Source organism: Aphis gossypii, chromosome X, assembly GCF_020184175.1.
Source record: "Aphis gossypii isolate Hap1 chromosome X, ASM2018417v2, whole genome shotgun sequence".
NCBI lineage: Eukaryota > Metazoa > Arthropoda > Insecta > Hemiptera > Aphididae > Aphis > Aphis gossypii.
This window is the reverse complement of record NC_065533.1, coordinates 9,841,568-9,858,968: the sequence shown is the minus strand read 5'-3', so window position 1 is coordinate 9,858,968 and position 17,401 is coordinate 9,841,568. Positions and strand designations below refer to the sequence as shown.

Here is a 17,401-nt window from a genome sequence, read left to right as displayed (position 1 = left end):
ACGTAAAACGAAATTTTTTTTCAAATTCAAGCTGTGCTGTTTAAGTTTATTTATTTCAAAATTCATGTATCATTTATAACATATTAAGAGGTCGCTATACTCACACGTGTTGTCTCTGTCTTATATGCGTGTAACATAGTTAAAAACGATTTTGCGCGGAACAACTTTACTCCCTCGATATTTATATAAAAATTACCAAAATTTTAAATCCCACTGCGAAGAACTTTACCTATGTTGTAGCGTTTTAATTTTTTTGATAACATGAATAAAATTTAAGTTATTGGTTTAAGAACTTAAGGTTTTTTTCATTATGTTGTTAAAAATTATTGGTTACCACTATCAAAAAAATTAAAACGCTACAACACAGGTAAAGTTCTTCTTAATGGGATTTAAAATGTTGGTAATTTTGATATAAATATCGAGGGAATAAAGTTGTTCCGCGCAAAACGGTTTTTAACTATGTTACGCGTGTATTAGACAGAGACAACACATGCGGGTATAGCGTCCTCTTGATATACTTCATAATAGTCGATTAAATTGTTTATAAGCATAATTTTATTTTAACTCAATTATTTTGTTTTATTGTCCATTTTAATTTGTTTATCAAGTGTACCTTTTGGTTCAAAGAACTCTTTATTAGAAGGCTGTGTTTCTATATAAGTAACACTTTGAATCAAAAAGTCATGAAACGAGTACTTGTTATATCTACCACATTTTTCATTACTGATTTCAGTTTGACATTTATCGGAGACAGTTTGACATTCGTCGGGTTCAATTTGACATTTGTCGGAGACAGTTTGACATTCGTCGGGGTCAATTTGACATTTGTCGGAGACAGTTTGACATTTGTCGGGGTCAATTTGACATTTGTCGGAGACAGTTTGACATTCGTCGGGGCATAGATTCAATTGAGAACACTCTAAAGTTAAATTCAACATGTGATGGAATTATTTAAGTATTGACTCAATAAAAATTGTTAAAAACAATCACAAAAAAAATTTTGGTATACTTAAAATTTGGCTATTCGTTATACATACTAAATTAACTTACCGAGTAAACACTGTTCAGCACAATCAGATTCTTTGTCAGTACCGTGATCGTGATAATACTTTAAAAAATGCAATTTATTTGTATGAGCGACAGTTCGTGTTCGTTGAATATTTTTAAAACCCTAAGTGTGAGACAATAAATAGGTAAATAATAATTATATTAAATTTGTATCCATATATTAGGTATATTTTATTAACATATTGGTAAGAACTGATAATGTTTTACGTCTAAACAAAAGTTTCCTCGGAAAATTAATTGTTCATCTTTAATAATTTATAGATACCTACCTACGTCTATAAAATTATAGTACCTAGGTAATTGTATCAGTAGGTAATCTATTTATATGAAAGCTACATTCATACATCTGATGCTGATAAATTTGCAAGTTCTAATTAATATCTAAAATAAAATCGAAGCGTAAATAAAAATAAAAAAAAATTAAATTAAAATCATTTAACCGTTAACAATACTTAGGTTAGGAGTTACAGATATATTTTAATATATATTATGTATTATTATCTATTGTTAGGTATTATATAAATTTAATTTAAAAAATATGAAAACTTAAATTGCAAATGGAAAAATATTGAAACACATTAAAAATATATATATATATATATATATATATATATATAAATATAAATACAATTTAACTAGGTATATATTAAAAAAAAAAAATTGTACATGACTAACAAATACGGAATGAAGTTTTAAATATTGTGATTGATATATTATAAAATCAATTAGGCAGTATTTTTTTTATTTTTTATGATGAGTATTTTGGTACAAGTAGATAATATTACTTATTATTATTATGTAGAAAGCTACCTAATATGTGTAAGTACCTATTTATTGTCGTATACGCCGATTACTCGGACGTATACCAAAATAAAGTTAAACACAAAATAACGCAAAATACTTTATTTGAAGTTTGAACACGACGTCCGGTGGTGATCGAGTCACACGATCACCACCACTGACTACCTTCGCTGTCTTAGCCATCTCACTTATATATTACACTTACAATCGAATTACTATCGATTGTTCTACATTTTTCTATTACTACGTTAAATTTACAATTATAGATACTATGATTATTGTGTAATTGTTATTTTAACCCGATTAGTAAATTATTAAACAAATTTATTTACATTTCTTATTATTATATCTTGCTTACTATGCTAACTGTAATATAAAGTTTACTGGCACCGAATTGCACAATTGTTATTTTAACCTATTTCTGTGAATAATTAACTATTGCTTAACTTATTGAATTTTACTGTTTTACTTATTATCTATAGTTTTTCTTAACTTATTTCTTACGTACTAACATCTCTTATAAAATATTCATACATATAATACAACATTATGAAATGTTAAATTTCATTTAATACTTCAAATTCACTTACTTTTATAAACTGCATCATGCTTATAAACAAGGACAAAATTATATTTTATGTTTTGGAGAATTGTAAAGTACTAAATGTAATATACAATTTATACACACAATATAATATTAATGTACTACAATATTATATAGATACATCAAACATTATTTGTGTAGGTAAATCATATATTTATTTAGATTCAACGATTTATAATAGGTATTCGAATTGAAATTACGTGTTTAAATTATACCTATCACCTTGTGTATTTATACTTTAGTATCTATAATATAATAGCATATAATATAAGCCAGATATATTTAGATATGGCCTACAGTAGATATTATAAACAGACAAATAATTCCATTTATACCTCTTTTTATGTAATATATTGAAATATTTACCAAAGATATATTCCAAACTCTATAAGTAGGTATAGACGTATAGTAGTATAATAGTAGGTACCGTTACAAATTATTGCAAACCGAGAAAATAGCGAAACAATATTAATTTTGTTGACGCAATTTGCTTACCATCTATAATAATTCTAATATATACCTACATATAGATATAGTATAGAAAAGCGTTTCCCAAACTTTTTCTCTGCCAGACCAATTAGATATAGTAAAAATGATTGCGGACCACCTTAATAAAAATAAAATTATCATTTTTGTGGATACTTATACACTTATATACAGAGGATTCCGCTTAATGTGAGCACGTTGGGACCAGCCCTATTTGCCCATATTAAACGGTTGCCCATAAAAACCGAAATTAGTTCAATAACAAAAAAATGTATAATACCAAAAAAGTTGTTATTTTGAACATGTAAATCATACAATTGGAAAAAATTATTATTATAAAATATTATAAAACTAATTATAACATGCTAAATAAAATCACTATTTCTAGAAGGAAGGAGTATAAAACATTTAAGTTTAAATGGTTATGCTTTTTATTACTTTCGATGAACACTACCTATCTCATAGATCAGACGAAACCTGATTATATTAGTCGTTTTTAAATACATTTTATGTGTAATATGTCCATTTTAATGCTATGATGAAATAAAAATTGCCCACATAAACCGAAAAGTGCCCATATTATACGGATTTTTTTAACATTTGTTAAATATATTTGTATTGGGACTAGACCATTTTGCCCATATTACGTGGATGCCCATATTAACCGGTGCCCACATTAGGCTGAATCCACTGTATATTATATATTATAATATCTTAAACCGTGGTAATACTTCAGTAAATATAAGATAGGTCTATGGATATAATTATTATTAATTAATAATTATACATTAACAGATTATTAAGCCGGGTTTTCAGTTTCCACTAAATCATGTCGTTTTAATTTTAACACATGTTTAATGTTTATCTATATATTTACTATTTGGAACATGACATGGTGTTGTGGAAACCTAGTTTCAGTACGATATCTAGATTATAATATTTTTTTAGCTTCCTTCTTAGTGATGTTTTCATGTGCTTTTTAATATTTCAAAAACGTAACCATAATTTTCCATGATAACACAGCAGACTCTATATTTCAAAAAAAATCGTACACCACGCTTTTTTAGTATTCTGTACTTATTTTAAGCATAGGTTATACATCTATAATTAATGGGAATTTATACAAGTAATACGCTATTTTTTAAATTGTAACATTAACAGGTATAAATTTTAATTTTCCGTTCTTCGTAGGTAGTTAACTATTGACCATTATAAAATAGTTCAGGACTGAAATACTGCACATATGCAAGCAATTTGTTTAAAAATATTTATTGTAAAACAACCATACTAATATATGAGGGCAATACTATGTAGATGCCGCTTATTGCTTACTTGCTATTTAGGCTTAGAATACTTTAGACCAATTATTACTGTATGATACAATAAAGTGAAAATTCCAAAAATAAAAAGGTAAAAATTAAAAAAAATTGAACCAACTAAAAAAAAATAATTTTATTTTAGTTCATATCATATCTCCATTGAATCATTGAATGTTTTATATTTTAGTTTTATTAACAAATAATTTATTAAAGTGTTATACACACTGTTACAGAATTGCATTTAACAGATAAATACATAAGTATACTTTTATTTTTGTTTAATTATTTAATTATTATTAATTTTTTTTTAAACTTTTTTCGTTGAATACATTTTGTTTCTTTTTTAAGATTTCTGTTTGTTTATGAAGAATTCTTTGATCTTCTTAATCTCCACCCTTTCAAGTTAACAGCTCGGGGTTTATACCATACATGCACTTACAACAAGATGGTAATTTAAAGCTATCATAATAAAATTCTTGTGTACCTTTAATCGTCATCAATCTTTTGTAGATATATTTTTGTATACATGTTGAAATGTATCCGAATGGTAAAGTGTCAGCAAACATACATGGGATTTCAACATCACTATAAATAATTAAATTAATTACAATTATTAAACATTATTAATTTGATACTTACATACATTTCTCCACTCGAATTCCTTGTTTAAAACTATCTTTGTCATTTGATGGATCTTGTATAATATAACGCCATTCGTTTTTTATTGTAATACCGACTTCTGGAAATATTGTTTCTGTCTAGAAATTCATTCAATATAGATGCATTAATATTATTGTATATTTAGTATTAAATGATGCTACTGCATGTACTTGTACTTATATCATATAAAATAATAAAAAATACTTTGGTAAAATATTAATATTGGTAGATAGGTAGGTACTTACTCTTGATTGACAGAATGATGAAAGTTGACTATCTGACATTCTTGTTTCGAAATCATTCACCTAAAATATAAATGCATATTTATGTTATTTAAAAAGTAGGTAAGTATCATAATTTGGAATAATGTGTATACTTCATTTATATCATCTGTATCATAATAATTAGTTGACATAAACTTGCTGGTTCTAAGAAGATTTAATAAATCTTCTCTAATAACAAAAAAACAAGCAATTTGAAGTAGATTAGTTTTTAAGTTGATAATTTCAAAAAATATTTTTATTTGGTGTTTACCTTGGATAGTTATCAACTTTGACGCAGTAACTACCATTTAATGAACATTTCTCAATTGCGTTTGGTTCAGGTATAAATTTATCGATTGAAATAAATTTAATTTTGTCATCAATCGAATTTGGAACAACAATCGAAGAAGAATTTATCAAGTTAGCTGTTGATAAAAATATAACTTTAACATTTTCAACACCAATTACAGATTCATTTCTAAAACATAAAAATTGTAAAGATTAGCTAATGGACTCGGAATTAAAATCAACAAATTAAAATAAAATGTAGATTTATTACATAGGTGTCATTATCATATGTTATATAACGATTTAATGGTAAATAAGTAGCTATATTATTTTGATTTTTGTCTAAACTTGACATTTTCATACAAATGCCTACTAAGTTTATTGTATTTAAACTAAAAATGAAAATTTTTAAATATTATTCTTCACTTATTTCATATCAAATATTTTCTAAAAAATGAATTAAAATTATTTCATAATTATTAATTATGTGCTTAGTATCGGGTGTAATTTTGGGAGTAATTTATACTACGTGTAAATCTAAAAAATAGTAAAAATGTTGTCTTCTCTCCCTAAAAAATGTTGGCTTCAAGCCATCTTACTTGGTGCAAAAGTTCTGGTGCATTAACCGTACATTTGATAGATACTTTTATACCAATATTAAGCATGGTACTAAGTGATATATTGGTATATATTTAAGGGTTTTGTGGAATTTTTATACTTATGTAGTTATATTTAAGCCCTTTATTTAAATTCCTTACAAAATAATAAAAATCCTCAAAAAAATAGCAAAAATGTATTTAAAAAAATGCAATAATTCAATAATGTTTTAAAAAATGATTCAATTTTTCTACATTTTTTGTTTTATTAATTTTTCAATTTTTTTTATTATTTCATGAAATTTGAAAATTTTTAATGGATGCATAGCCTATGGTTTTAACTTTTCAGCGATGATCGGTGAAAAAATCACTTTTGAGACTAAATCATAGTACTTTCAAAAATAATAGTTTGTTGGAATAATATTTCTTGCACTATTGATTAATTTTTATCTAAAAATGTATATTGTATATAATTTATAAATATGCACTAGAAATTATAAAAAAAATACATTAAAAAATCTTCTAAAAATGCGAGAAAGCTCAAGTTTTAATGCTCTGATATATGAAATGGATTTTATTTACTTGAAAAAAACATTGACGGAGACTTATAAAAAATTATATATTTTGCATTCAAAACTGAGCTCTTCTTATGTTATTAATATTACAATTTTATAAAGTAAGAAAGTTTAAATAATAAATAGGAACATTATACATAACGCCTGTTAAAGTGTTAACTTACTGTTGATCTTCCTTATAACTTGAAGTTGTGTATGTAGTTGTATTATCTTGATTAATCAGACTTGTTATTTTTATTCTATTCCTAGTTGGAGAACTTGAATATTCTTCCCACTGTGAATTATTGTCAGAAGTGTGTTTTGCCATAGAAATGTGCCACTCAACCTTTAAAATTAAATTAACCATAAAAATTCTTTATCCGTATGTATTGTTTCCGTCTTACAAAAATTCAACATGAAAAATTACTAATAATATTAAAGTTATAAAAGTATGAAAATGTACATAAATAAAAAATAATCACCAAGAGTAATATACCATCCTCTTAAATTCAATCCTTATAAAAGATAATATTTAAGCATAGAAAACACATTTTATGGTTAAAGTACAAATTCATTCAAACTGTATTCAATTTGTGCAATTTCAAACCTAGTGTGTATAAATTAGGCGGGGGAGTTTAAGTTGTACTTCCGTATGCTTAAATACATTTTACTATTAATAGTAAAGTACATTATTTAAACTAAAATAGTAAAATATATTTATGAATATTAAATTGTAATAGTCAAGGTTGGGATCTTATAATGAGTTAAAAAGTTAAATTAAAATTATTTTTAGTACTTAACTAAAAATAGTAGATCATTTAGATCTAATGGGTTACTTTTTTCAACAGCTTTACTGATAGTATATGAAAATTTTAAATTTTAAATATAATACCTATTAATAAAAAGTTAATAACTATAACAATTAATTTAATTCTGGTTTTCTATTGATTAGTGTAAAATAGTTGAAAAAATTATGTAAAAATAAAAAAATACGTTTAAATATCTATAAATCCAAAATAAGAATTGGTTATTTAAATTAATACACCAGAGAAACTCATTTTTAATAAAGAAAGCACTGTCATAGCCTTTAGAAGAGGTTAAAAAAATCAAATAATTAAAGTCCGTCCTCTAATTGCTGAATTGTACATAAATTCTAAATGATAATAGTTATTTATATCTTATAATATTGAATCAAAATACAATAAAAAAAAAATAATAAATTTTATAAGTAAGAGTACAAGAAATAAACTACTACTAATGATTACCTACCTATTATTTATTTACAAGATTTTAAATTTGAACAAAATTTAACATATTTTTCATGATTTTTGAAATACGAGTACATAACTATGTAAATTATTCATTAGGTATGTATGCAGACTGCAGACGATTCTGCATCGTGATGAAATAAAAAAAACTTTTAAAAATTCAATAAAATTCAGTGGTGTCATTATATGGCAATCAACAGAAATAGGGACTATAATAGATTAATTAAAAAAAAAAAAATGATATAAGTATGTTATTTGTACATTACCGTGATAATGAAAGTCAGTATAAATTTCAGCAATGTCAATTTGGTCATTTTGTATAAAAGTTATGATTGATCGTAAATTTGTTACAATTATTAATCGATATAAGTAATTTATTTCATTATTAATATACACATACACACAACCAGTTACCTTGATTGCTATTTTATCACTGACCATGACTGTGAAACACTAGTCAGGGGTCTAGTGCCCAAGTCACTACAGAGAACTGGGAGTGGGACTTTGACCATATATATATAAATATAGTGAACATAATAGTTTATTGTACCAGTATAATTTATTCGTAAATTATTTAATATTTTATAGAACATCAACTACCTAATGAAGTACACATCTGTCAATTGTTTAGACTTTTTAATTTAATAAGTACCTACTCATAAATATATTATATATATATATATATTATATTGTATTATATTATAAATTTATATATTTATATGTTACTATATTTTACGTTAAAGAAGTTTTTTTTTTCAACTATTATTATCGAAACGACCGTCTGGGTCTTTATCGAAGTCTTTTCGCTTGGGAGGGGTAGAGTGCAGTATGTAGCACTCGTACCCCCTTCTTTTAGGAAGAGAATATTCACGTGTGTGGACTTCACTTCCAGTGGAGTGAGTCCGGTTGGCGCGTATCGTAGCCAACTTGTGTACTGCACTACACTGCCCTTAAGAAAAGTTAAAGAAGTGGTATGTAAACTGAAAATATGTTAGGTAACAATTTGTATTTTGTTTAGTCCATTTATTAGGCAATACATTTATTTCGACATATTTTTATTGTGTGTTAATTACATATAAATTGCGTTTTAAGTATGATTATACATTTCTAAGAAACTACGAATACTGAAGGTGAAACCCAAGATATCTATATAATATAGTTTGTTAAATCCCGAATGAATTTTGTAGTTTGGTATTTTACAAATGAAATTTGGTAAATCTTAAAAATAAGCAATCAGTGTTGGTGAAAGTCCGAAATTGTTTACTAATTGTGTAATATTCAGTGGCGTAGCCAGGGGGGGGGAAGGTGTTCAAAAATTGATATTATAATGTATATAAATTTTTAGTTTTGTTAATTGTTATACTTATGCGTAAAATTTATTATTCAATTAGCGTACAACTCAGTACATTTTAGCGCATTTACAACTGTGATAGTCGAATTGCACTTATTACCTAAAAGGTAATGGTTGAACTGCACTCAAATTAAACGACAGGTAGTGGTCGAACTGCACTTAGGCTCAACAAAAGTATTTTCACAAAATTATCATGCATTTGAAGAGGTTAAACGTTTAGGAAACACTATTTTTCTTTCCCACTTACGGCTTAGGTGTTAGGACTGACAATGATTTTAATCATTGCCGTGGTTAGAACGCAATCTATGACATATTGACATGTTTCCTCTATGTAGAATAATAAGATGTATATTCCATGAATCGCAATCATAGTATTGTAAAATACAAAATTTGTAACTAATTACAAATCTAAAAAATAAACTGGAAAATTATGTTTTAACACAATTAAAAATAGATACTTATATTTTGATGCAGAATACTGATACAAGATCTTCAACTACACAGTACCAGAAAAATAAATGATATTGAAAAGTATATTAACTTTTATGCTCAAAGCGAATCATTAAGCTAACATTTTTAATTCATGTTTGTTATTAGTTTATAACTACAAAAAATGATTGAAATGAAAACAACATGTAATAATGACAATAATTATATTTGACGATTTAAAAAATAAATTTATAATATTATATTAACATGATGTATGTGTAAAACTATCATTTTTAACCACGCCAATGATTAAAATCATTGTCAGTTCTAAGCCTGTAAGTCGGAAAGGAAATTAGTGTTTTCTAAACTAGATTATAACCATGAAAAATACGTACAACATTTTTTAATAAATTGTATGCTCACCTAACCTTAACGGTGTAAGCTTAAATAAATAACAATAAAAATAAATAAATAATAATAATAAAAATAAATAAATAATAATAATAATAAAAATAATATTTTTGGGGTGTAAGCCAGTTCACCTCTTCGTGGTGCACCCTGGGTAATTCTAAATGAACTGGGACGCATTCAGGCTATGTAAAAAATATGACCTTTTTTTCTTGAGACGCACTAAGATGATACCTTATTCTGGATGTCCTAGGAACATTAAAAAGGTCATTTCAGGACGCACTCGGCAAACCCCATGCTATACCGCTCCAGGACAAAATATTTTAGAGGTGAGGAAAAAAGGTCATTACTCCCCCCCTTGGGTAATTCCTAGTAATAAAATACTATATTCTTAGCATTTATAGCTTATAAGAACTATAAGTTAATTTTTGTTCTATGAGTGAGTTGGGAAAATCACAAGAAATTTCTGTGCAATCTATATTTATTCTACAATTTTTAAAATCATTAAAACAATTGATAAGGCAATTTTGGTTTTTATTTTACGAAGGTACAGAATTCATTAAATTAACATATAAAATATCACAAAGAACACTGATAAATGTTAAAAGAATATTACCAACTGTAGATTCGCTGGGTTTAAATCGGAATGCCAAGTCTGAGTAAACTAAATTAAGTCTTAATTTTATAATAGTCATTAAAATTTGGTGTTGCAATGAGAGCATTTCAACCTCCCAATTACAATAATAATTAATAGAAACTTTGGAACACTTATTAACAATAATATCAAATGTAGCTTTACTAATACTAAAGTAAAATTCAAATATTTTTTTCATCAGGTTCAATAGAGTTGTACCTACCCAAAAGGATGATTTTTGAAAGAGGATATTTGTTGTTTTAAATTTTCATTTTCTCTTTGAAGAAAATAAATGTCTACTTCATTAGATGTACCTTGCACCTTATACATGGTTAAAAATTAGTTAATTGTTGTTTGGGATTTGTGTAAAACTTTAAAATTATACATGTTGGGAATTTCAACCATGATTTTACCCTATATTAGAGTGAATCCTTATACTATATAGTCTCTGTATTTCCATCTGATGTCTAATCAACATGGTAATTTATGTTGTTCAGTCCAAATGAAAAACATTTTGTATGGATCAACAATTTCAAGTAAGTCATAGATTGATGTTTTTTAAAAATTTACTAATTAGGATATAGCAGTAAAGGAACTTATTTGGACATTAATGAGCAATTTTTGAGTAAATAGATAATTATATATTTTTAAACTCTAAATTAAACCATACATTATTATCACTTTATTATTTATTTCAAAACACCATTTTTTTTTTTTAGTTTACTTTGTTTTTTAATTTTATTTTTTGTGGCTGTTTCTAATATTTTTTTATTTAAATAATTCAGCCTGATAAATTTTCTTGTACGAACAAGACATTCTGCAACCTTAAGTGACAAGTTAACATCATGATTTTCATCCTTCTTACATAGCATCTCAGTGACTGTCTTAATAATTTTTAGTTCTTTGCTTAAACCTACCAACTATTCCTATAGAACGCAACAATAAACCAGAAGAAGTTACTAAAGGTAAATCATCAGGTAATACATCGGGTATAGTAGTAAGTTATATCAAAGCATAATAACAGATTTCAACACCCCTAGGAAAAAACGATTCAAATTTTTACCAAAGCCACACTTAATATTAAAAACATGTTTTCATCATGAAATTTCACATACTTATAACGTCATATATAATTATTATACATTTTTACCTTTATCATAGATTCAAAGTATAAAATTATTGTTAAACAGAATACTATAAAGTTTTTTATAATAATTGATTTAAATAACCTAGAGTAGGTTATAACTTTAAATAAATCAATAAATTTAATAGTTGTAGTTTTTGAAAGCATGAAGTTTTAAATTTCTATGAAAACAATTGGGAAGGAAAACAAAATTGTCTATCCAATAAATAGCAAATAATTAAAAATAATATAATTATATATTTACTTTTTTTTTTCTGTAACAGTTGTTTTCGTTTACAAAATATAAATATACTAAGATAACTATAGTTTATCATGGAGAATTCATATTTACTTACAAAAAAAAATACTTTAAAATAAAAATATAATACTAGTCGATTGAAGTATTAAATACAATTTCAAATTATTGATTAAAGTCAATATTTTAATGTTGAGGAAGGTTCAATCCCAGAGGTCTGCTGTCTTAACAGTAGAATGACATTGGATATTTTTAATGCATGACCAGGTGGAACTTTTAATATACTCATTATCTCATCTTGATTTAATATTAAAAATGACTCGCCATCAATTTCCTATATAAAATAGTCACTTAATAAAGAATTTGTAAAATACCAATAATAATAATACTAAGAAATCTATACTTGAGAAATGAACTGATCGGATATACTAATTGCATCCTTAGTATTAGAACTTGTTGAGGTACAAGTAGCAACTACTTTTTTAACATAAGTGGCCACTTCTTAAACAGACCATTTTCTTACATCAGTATTATTCAATAATGGTATACTCAGTTGAGCATAATATTTGGTCCAGTAATTGCATTGTTGTTCCATAAATACTGAACACAAATTATGACCCACAAGAGATAAGCCAAGTGCTTAGCGTAAGTTGTTATTTTTGCTACTTGTAATGTTGTTAGAAAATATATTTATAATATCAGAATTACATTTTGGTTCAATATTATTTGTAGCCAACATAAGGTTTAATCTAAAAATGTAAATTATATTTTTGATAAAATCAACTATAATTAAAATAATGACACTTATAATATAAGTATATAAGTTATCATACCTTCTTTCATTTATTTTTTCTTTGATCCTAAGCAAATTATTATATTCTTTATAAAAATTTTCTTTTTTATCATTAGCCTGATGTATATTGCTTTTAGATTTTGAACTATAAAATATTCATTGACTTAAATTGATTAAGATGTATAAAACAATATAAAAAACATTTAAAAAGAAAAATGTAATACTACCTTTGTCAATTTTGTGGTTATTAAAACATCATTAGCTTTTAATCGATTATACATCATTTCTAACCCAGCTACAGCTGTTTTCCATGAGTCAATTTCATATGGGCAATCTTTTAATTCAACATGATTATATTTTAATCTATTCGATGAATTTCCATAACCTTTACACCCAAGAATATCGCATTCCCATACTGTACCAGGTGCTTAAAATTTACATATAATAAATTAATAACGATAAATGATATAAGAACATGGTTAGGTTATTTTATATAAAATAACAACTATTATAATGTTAATATTGAAATCGCACAGAACTATTAATTAAAGATTTAATCAATGGGCAATATTTTTAAAGTGTTCACTTCTTGTTTACTCTAGTAATGTGTCTAAAATTAATTAAACATAATATAAGAGTTGAGATTAAATTTATTAATTTATCCTAATTATTTATATAATTGGTATGTTTATACCTGGAGGTAGTTCAATTGGATGGTTAGTCTTTGCTGACCATCCAACAGGATGAATATCTGGACTATCATCTTCAACCCAGTATGCATACTTATCATCAAATCCATCATAAACAATTTTTATTTCATCACCTCTAATATCTACTACTCTTGCAATTCGTAATTGTCTTGGAACAACAAGATCAACAACCTCAATTGTCATTTCATTCGAAAAATCTCTTAATGGTCAATGGACAAATGCATTTTCAGGCACAGGATCACTATTTGTTTCTTTCAAGTATTCATTCCAATTGAAGGGTTTTTTTCTTTTCTTATCTAAAAAATTGTAATACTTAATTACTCAAGTATAAATTAAGTGATGTTCAAAATAAAAACTAACTATTATAACCTCTGGGCCAAGACAAAATTCGACCGTTGATATTACACCAGTTTATTGGATGTATATTAGTTGATGTAATATCAGTCCAATAATCAAAATTATCTGTCCATTCATCAAGATGAATACGAATACGATTACCCAAGGTATCAGCCACAGTGGCCACACATATTAATTGTTTAGGAAGTGTGCTAGTTGCTTTATCTATTGCTTCTAATTTATCTCCAATATGAAATTTATGTTGATTTTTATAATTCTATCCAAAAAAAATACATAATATATTTTAAAATTTAATTTAAAGCTAACAAAATAATGCAAATTATATAAAAAAATTAAAGGAATTTCTACCATTTGTATAATCATAAATAATTATTATGATCAAACACATAATAAAACAATGAATAAATTGTTACAAAACTAGAAGCTGAAGTTGTTTATATCTTAACAATACTTCATTTGTATTTATCAAATTAACAGGGAAATAAGTACATAAAAATGGTGACCAAATAAATAAAATGATATAGGATTTGCTGTTGAAAACCATCTAAGTGATGATTTTTTTTTTAGTAACATAAGATTGAATTTGAATTTAATTACACTTCACAACATAAAATATATTATTAGTCACTAAGTAGGTAGCCAGTTACATAAGATTGAAGATCACACATCTTAACAAATATAAAGTAGTAATTTACTGTCACTTACATCAATTTTTTTAGAGGAGACAAAATTGTGTTTTGGAGCTGATAAAGCTTGACATTCTCTAAGATGACTAATCCAATTAAATTCATTTTCATAATTGTTTGGAGGTTGTAAAATCTGTGAATTCATTTCACACCATCCAGTATGAAACAAATTCGGGCAATCTGCATTTACCCAAAAATCATAATCATCTGGATAACCATCAAAATGTAACTTAATGCGATATCCTTATAAAAATATAAACATAACAAACAATAAAAAATTAAGTAAAACATCATTACCAAAATAGGGTGTTGCAAGCATAGATGCAAAAATTGAATAGCTTGATTAAGACTACAGCTCCATAATTTATCAGTATATTTAATGTTTTTAACAGCACACAGTATATTTAATTCTATACATATGTATATATATTATATGTGTGTTACTTTTTGTTTTGTTTTATATAGCATTATTAGTATTTTCAATAACCCAATTGAAATAATGGCTAATATTACTAATATATTAAAAAATGAATGTGTAATTAATAATTCTCAACAAATCTTACAAATTTGTTTAATGTACCTAGTAATAACTTAGTCGATCAATTTTGCTACTAGTGAAAGGTAATTTTCTAACATGCAAAGATTAAAAAAATGGATGATATTGACAATGCAACTAGTGATTAGAGGTTTAGAGTTACTTTTCATTGAAAAAACTATAAATATCATATAATATTTTATTGTTTTTAAATTTTTTAGTTTTAAGTAAAAATAATAATGCTTAATCATAGTAATAATATTTGAAGTTGTCTTTATCTTTTTAGTTAAAGAATAGTTGAGCATAACTCTCCTCAATGTAATTTCTTATTTGCATCTACAGTACAAAATCAAACTAAATTAACAATTACCACAAACTTCTGATACAGTCATTACACAAAATAATGCTTCGTGCTGGGGATCAATACCTTCAAGTTTTTGTCCTACTACAAATAAGTTCTTCTCAGTTGAAAAAGGTTTATCAAACAATTTTTTAGGGGCAGATTTAGACTGCATCTCAACCATATATTTCAATACATCTTTGTCTTCTATAAGAGTCTAAAATAAAATATAAATATAAAGAATTAATACAAAATTAAATTGTTATTTATAAAAGTAATACTTTGAGATCAGAATAGTCATCATCATCATCATAATCATCATCCATTGCTTCTGGAAAACTAGTTGGCTTAGATAATTTTAAAGAAGATTGATTTTCGTCTATTGGTGGTTTTTTAAATTAATCAACTGTTTGTCAAAATCATCATTTTCTTTAATCGAATTATCTGAGCAAGAAATTGTTAGCAATTGTTTCCTCTTATTTACTTTATTTTCCAATTTTGATAATAAATGTTTTTGATCAACCTTAGATGTTTTTGATAGTTTTATCAATAACATTGTTCTTTAGTTATTTTTCTCTTAATATACTTAAAGAAAAAGCCCCAATCGAAAAACGGGCGGGCTACATTGCGTTTTATAATATAGGAAATAATAATATTTATCCGTTATTATCATTTACATTTATCAGTTTATCATTATATATATTTTAGTCCAAACACAGATGTTCTAAATGGGCATCGTACCGTAAAATTGGACCCCGTAATAATTGCCAGATTTTTATAATAGAATTATCATACATTAAACGGTACCTAGTACCCAAAAACATTATACTCTTATTTTTTAAATATAAGGTCTAAAATATAAGGACTAAGATATATCTGAGTACGTTATCTAGGGTTCGTGGTCTATGGTTATAGTTCTCTTGTTCTCTCAGAGTGATAAATAAATAAATTTATGTTTTATCAATTTCAATAATTTCAACATAGAAAAATAAAAACTCCTAGTTTTCTCTCAACTGGACCACCAACTTAATATCAATAAATATGCAAAATATAATTATTTATTTTCAAATTTAAATATTACTGTGTTACCAACTCACTGTTTATACACTTGCCAGAAGATAATTATTAGTACCTACCCATTTGATAGAAGCCCGGCTGGATTAGTACTCCAGCGTTGGCAATAACAAAACTTATTAGTTTTGAAATGTAATAAATAGAAGTATTATAAAATAAGTTACTTACCAGTAATGACATCTAAACATTCACAATCATTGTGTTATGTATTTATGGGAAGCTCGTTCACAATTATGAATCGTATTAAATTTTTAGAGATAAGTGAAATTTAGTTTTTTTTTTTACAAAAATATATCAGAGCTGACTTTAAAATAAGTAAAAATAAAATTGAGTGGTGTATCTACATATATATTAACAATTAAAAAAACAATTTTACTATTTATTAAATTTCTTATAAACATTTTAATTAATAAGCTACATTATATATACTATACACTTAAAGCTTAAGATAATTATTTTATTTTTATATGTTTAAATTGAAAGCTGTGTTTGAAATTAACAAACCTAACATTAATGTGGTATGTTACATAAATAATAACAAAAAAAAAAAAATATGAATTTAACTGTTTTTCAAATTTTTTTTTTATATACCGTTGAATTAAATGATAATATTTAATTTATAAAAAAATAAATCTTATTTTTGGTTTTTTAAGGGTGTAAATATGACTATTTTATTAAATATTTGCTAATATAAGGCATAAGATTTCATTTCTAACACATGAAAGTATAACCATTAGATTCATTTTAAAATTTAGAAAAAATATTATTGAAAAATATGTTTTAAATCATTGAATTGAT

General features: G+C 25.4%; 2 protein-coding genes and 1 pseudogene across 2 annotated transcripts; all 3 read right to left on the bottom strand.

Moving 5' to 3' along the window:
- Positions 1-537: 537 nt before the first annotated feature.
- LOC126551815 (uncharacterized) lies at positions 538-2,690 on the bottom strand. The gene is made up of 3 exons (XM_050206039.1): positions 2,460-2,690; positions 1,051-1,171; positions 538-919 (listed from the first exon to the last, which is right to left on the bottom strand). Exons 1-3 carry the CDS (start codon positions 2,475-2,477, stop codon positions 570-572), a joined length of 489 nt encoding a protein of 162 aa, XP_050061996.1. The 5' UTR covers positions 2,478-2,690; the 3' UTR covers positions 538-569.
- A 1,953-nt stretch (positions 2,691-4,643) lies between these two features.
- Positions 4,644-6,967, bottom strand: LOC114124455 (protein spaetzle-like). Its single transcript, XM_027987711.2, has 6 exons — positions 6,825-6,967; positions 5,473-5,679; positions 5,315-5,390; positions 5,180-5,243; positions 4,918-5,032; positions 4,644-4,863 (listed from the first exon to the last, which is right to left on the bottom strand). The coding sequence occupies exons 1-6, from the start codon at positions 6,965-6,967 to the stop codon at positions 4,677-4,679; spliced, it is 792 nt and encodes a 263-aa protein (XP_027843512.1). The 3' UTR covers positions 4,644-4,676.
- A 5,177-nt stretch (positions 6,968-12,144) lies between these two features.
- On the bottom strand, positions 12,145-15,927 carry LOC114124443 (lethal(3)malignant brain tumor-like protein 3; annotated as a pseudogene).
- Between the last annotated feature and the right edge of the window lie 1,474 nt (positions 15,928-17,401).